At 44.1% G+C, this 4,793-nt stretch overlaps 1 protein-coding gene across 1 annotated transcript; it reads right to left on the bottom strand.

Moving 5' to 3' along the window:
- Nucleotides 1-375: 375 nt before the first annotated feature.
- Nucleotides 376-1,635, bottom strand: LOC121139933 (syncytin-1-like). The gene has a single exon (XM_040743951.1). It carries the CDS (start codon nucleotides 1,633-1,635, stop codon nucleotides 376-378), a length of 1,260 nt encoding a protein of 419 aa, XP_040599885.1.
- Nucleotides 1,636-4,793: the final 3,158 nt, after the last annotated feature.

Raw genomic sequence — 4,793 nt, 5'->3', positions numbered from 1 at the left:
GGCTCAGAGGCTTACACTGGGCCTCGCATCCAAGCCTTTCTTAGGCCCAACATCTCCCCCTCTTGTTTTTGTAAGAACGGCAGAAATCATGGCCTCTGTCTTAGGTGGTCCCCCATTGGGAATTTTACCCGTTCCTGAGTACCATATATCCAGCTCCTTGAAGGACCACTCCATGACCTGTCTTAGGAAGTCCCAGTCTGACTGACAAGTTGCCCATCACTGGTCAGGTGGAGGGTGGGGGAGAGATGCTGGTATGAAGACTGCCAGTCACAGGGAGCCTGGCTCCTGAGTAGTGAGCCTATAATGAACTTTGACCTGATGAAGTTTTACTGCCTCTAACTGTTGGTGAACAAAATACATGACCTTATTAATCATTCAGGGCCCAATAGTGAGGATAAGGAGGAGGAGGAGGCGCAAGCAGGGGATGATATAGGGTAAGAAGCCATTTAAGCCAGTCCACAGCAGGTTGTGCAGGAGGTCCTGCCATCTCCTCCCCAAGTCCTCCTGAAGCCTTTTGATCTTGTCCTGAATGATTCCTGATCTATTGACATAAAAATCGCACTTTTCCTGTAAAAACAAGTATATGCCTCCCTTTTCAGCTGTTAATATGTCTAATCCCCTTCGGTTCTGTAAGACTACATTATCCAGGGAATCAAGCTGCTTCTGGAGATCAAGGATAGTACTAGATACAGCCTTTATGTCACTAACCAATTGGACAGAGAGCTGTCTGTGGAGCTCAAATGCCATGCCTAGCCCTGCAGCCCCAGTGCCCATACCTGCAGATATTCCCAAGCCAACAAGTAAAGTAATCGTCTGTATGGCCCTCTTTGGTCTCCTGGCAAAGTAATCAAAAGAGGGCAGAGGAAGAGCCTCCTCCCCGGGAATAATATCCACACCAGGAATCAAGGTGGCTGGGGCACAAAGGCCTGTCCATTTGGTGGGCAGGAAGTCATATTCCATCCCACCTCCACAGACAAAGACCATTCCAGAAGGTGGGTAGCGTTGAGTATTAGATTTGGTTGTATTTGATTTACAGAAAGACGGATCAATGTAGCCCACATCTATACTGGATTTATCAGTAGTAGGCGGGGTCCAAATGCAAGCCCCAGAAAGTGACATTGGGAGGAGCTGGACATGGATGGGAAATGTGGCCAAGCAATCTTTTATAGTAGCAGGGGCATCTGTAATTGCATCATTAAAGACCACTGCAAGCAGCCAAGGAGGTCCAGATTGGAGGCAAAGCCAGCAATCCTCTGCAAGGGAGGGAGTTGTTTGATTTAGTAAGGCAAAGACCATTTGTAGAAGCGACTCAGACTCAGTATGGGGGTTGAGTGCTAGCTCACCCCAATTTTCAGGGAGAGCAACAGGGTGATTGTTGAGCTCTGGGTACTGGGCCAAAATAAGTTGTTCTATCTTTTTATGAACTTTTGTTCCCAACCTGATCTTGAGCTCCCCACCATCTGAATAACCGATAGGGGGGGCAAGTTCCCAGCAAACAGTTTCACCTAGGGCTCCAAAGCAATTGGCAGAGGCATGCCCTCCATCTCTTACAATCCAACCACTCTCACCTGCAGAGCGCACTCTATTTCGGACCCCAGTCCAGTAAGTCTTTTTAGTGGAATTACTGGTGCACATTTGGACAATGCCATAGCAGGCCAAATGCTTTGTCAGATAGAAAGCAGTGCAAGGACAGGGTCCTGGCTTCCAATCAACCTGGGGGATAATCTTGGACTTATTTATGCATATACACTTATTGGAATTCGAAAAAAAGGGATCCTATGTGTCAATCATATTGACTGCTATCTTGGTATCATAGACTACCTGTTGTATGACCCGTCCACTAAAGGGAGATACCGAGTATGTTCCACCCTGGCAGTCACAGGGTTTCCCCATTAGGCGAGCCAGGATAACTCTGGCATCTTGTGGGTTTCCAAATCCTCCATCACTGGGCAGGATGAGCATCAGTGATACAAGGAAGAGCAGCATCACCCACATCTTCATTCACTCCTGGGGGGGAGGAAAGAGAGACACAGTTCTCAGGGGTGGAGCACTCCCTGGAGAAGTGATGGGCATTGTCCCTTTGTTGGGGCAAATATTTTAGGTCTCTCACTGGTACCCAAATGGGTCTTTTTTCATTTTGAGGGAAGACACATCCAAATCCTCTCCCTGCAGAGAGGAGGGGTTCTGGTCCCCACCATTTGACCCAAATGGAACTGTAGGAAACTGATGAGGACCAATGTTTTTGAAATGGAGACATGTATTTATCTTCTTTAGAAAAATTTAAAATATTTAGGGTGAATAATGTCCTTTTTAATTGATCATGTGGGGGTATAGATTCCCCCTTTTGTTTTTGTAATTGAGATTTGAGAACTTGATTATACCTTTCCACAACTGCTTGACCCCGAGGATTATGTGGGATGCCTGTGGACTGTGAGATGCTCCAAGTCTTAAGCAAGTCCATAAAGGCCCTGCTTACAAAGCATGATCCATTATCTGTCTTAATCTGATCAGGCAATCCAAGGGTGGCAAAGCATTGAAGCATATGGTTAGTAGCATTTTTAGCTTTTTCCCTGGCATGTGCTGATTCCCAGCAGGTACGCGAAAAGGTATCAAGAGAGAGAAAAATATACCTTAACTTTCCAAATGGAGAATAATGAGTAACATCAATTTGCCAAAGATTATTAGGACGAAGCCCTCAAGGGTTGCTTCCACTAGTTTGGGGGGGGGTCGGGTATCTGAAGGAAAGGCTGGCAGGACATACAAGTTTGGACAGTCTTTTTAAGGTCCTTGACTGGCACATGTGGATATTTATGTTTAAGACCACTCCAATTAACATGGGTCAGTATGTGGAAACATTTAGCTTCTGTAACAGAATTACACTGAGGCATAGAAGCCAATTTATCAGCCAAATTATTTCCTTCAGAAAGAAATCCTGGTAAATTTTGATGACTCCTGAGATGTTGAAGAAATATGGGATTAGTTCTTTGAGTAGGGAGCAGGCTTGAATCATTATAGGTGATATAGGATTCAAGTCCAGCTTAATATGGGCCTCAACTAGGTTGAGTAACAAATTAACAACACAACGGCTGTCAGAGAATAAGTTAAATGACTCTTGAATAGTGTCTAATGCAAGAACAACAGCAAACAGTTCCTTAAATTGTGCTGACCCCTCAACTTTATGGGAGACTGACTTTACCATGTTCTAAGGGAGGATAAATGACTATAGAAGCCCCCAGGTGCCCCCCTATCAGTAAACACCATAAGAAAGCCAGGGTTGGGTTGGGGAAGGGACCTCCACTGTAAACTAGAGAAGGAGCTCATCCATTTGTGAAGCCCATAATGACAATCAACTTTACCCAGAATCCCCTCAAGAGCCATAGCAATCCTGCTATTGTTTCTGTGAAGCCAGGTGAAATCTGTTGTCTTAAAGGGAGTTACAATAAGATGAGGTTCTATGCCAAACAGCCAGACAGAGGTGTCCTTGCCTTTAACAGCAATCTGATTGGTTATTGAATAGACTCTGCGGGCACCACCAATCTAGAGGTGAATCCAATGTATGAGCTCACCCTCTTGTGCTAAGAAGGTGATACATAATGTTTCCCCAGGAAAAACCTAAAGGGTGAGGGGCAAAAGAGTAACATACCTCCTTAAGTTTGCTGTGTCTATGGCCTGTTGAACTTTACTTAAAATCTGTAAATGATCATCAGATAGAATTATCTGTGAGGAGAGATCATGACCTTTTAGGAGGTCAAACAAAGAAGGAAATTCCTCAGTAGTTATAGAAATCCAGGGCCTCAGCCAATTAATTTCCCTCAATGTCTTTTGGAGCTGGGGCAAGGTATAAGAATCCTGAATGTGAACTTGGGGTTTAACAGGATAGACAGTATCAAGAAATAACTTGGAACTCAAAATCTTTAAAGGAGGACTAGTCTGAATCTTCTCAGGGGCCACCTTAAAATTATTGGCCTCTAATATGGCAAGACATTTGCCAGTAAGATCTTGGATGTCAGATGGGTTAGAGCAACCCAAAATAATATCATCCATGTAAATATAGAATAATATATTAGGATGACCAATCAAGGAAGAAAAAATATGTAACATATAATACTGACAAATAGGAGGGCTATTGGCCATGCCCTGGGGTAGGACGGTCCATTCAAATCTTAAATCTGGCCCGCAAAAATTTATTGAAGGTATGGAAAAGGCAAATTTTTCTACATCATCTGGATGTAATGGGATACAGAAAAAACAATCCTTAATATCAATAATAGTTAAATAATGTGTGTTGGGAATAGCTGGAAACCAGGGGAGTCCCCTTTGCGGAGTCCCAAAGGGTATCATCCTCTCATTTATTTTCCTTAAATCATGTAAAAGCCTCCAGGAGCCATTGGACTTTTTTATAACGAAGACTGGGGAATTCCAGGGACTTGTTGAAGGCTGCACATGCCCCCAAGACTAATTGTTGTTCAACCAATATATGAAGTTGTTGTAATTTATGGGTAGGATATAGGCCACTGCTCAACCCAGACTGGATTTCCAGGCACCCATTGAATTTTGGTACCAGGTGGTCAGCAGTGGCCCTTAGGATTGGGGGCAAACCCGGGAATGTTTTTGTCTGATTTTTTCAAAATAAGGATCATCTCGATAGTTAGGGTGGCTGGCCTGTCCTTGTTTAAACTGTTGTCCATACACTTCCTGGTGTAGTATCTCCTCAGAAAAGCCCTTGTGATCAGTGGTAATATAGGCCTCAGCTTCTCGAAGTATGTCCTTACCCAGGAGGTTGGCAGTTAAGC

The sequence above is a fragment of the Mesocricetus auratus genome, unplaced genomic scaffold, assembly GCF_017639785.1.
Source record: "Mesocricetus auratus isolate SY011 unplaced genomic scaffold, BCM_Maur_2.0 Super-Scaffold_100003, whole genome shotgun sequence".
NCBI lineage: Eukaryota > Metazoa > Chordata > Mammalia > Rodentia > Cricetidae > Mesocricetus > Mesocricetus auratus.
The sequence above is the reverse complement of the archived record's forward strand: the minus strand, read 5'-3'. Positions and strand labels throughout refer to the sequence as shown.

Coding starts and splice junctions, on each gene's coding strand:
- LOC121139933 (XM_040743951.1), bottom strand. CDS start 1,635: ATGTGCACCAGTAATTCCACTAAAAAGACTTACTGGACTGGGGTCCGA.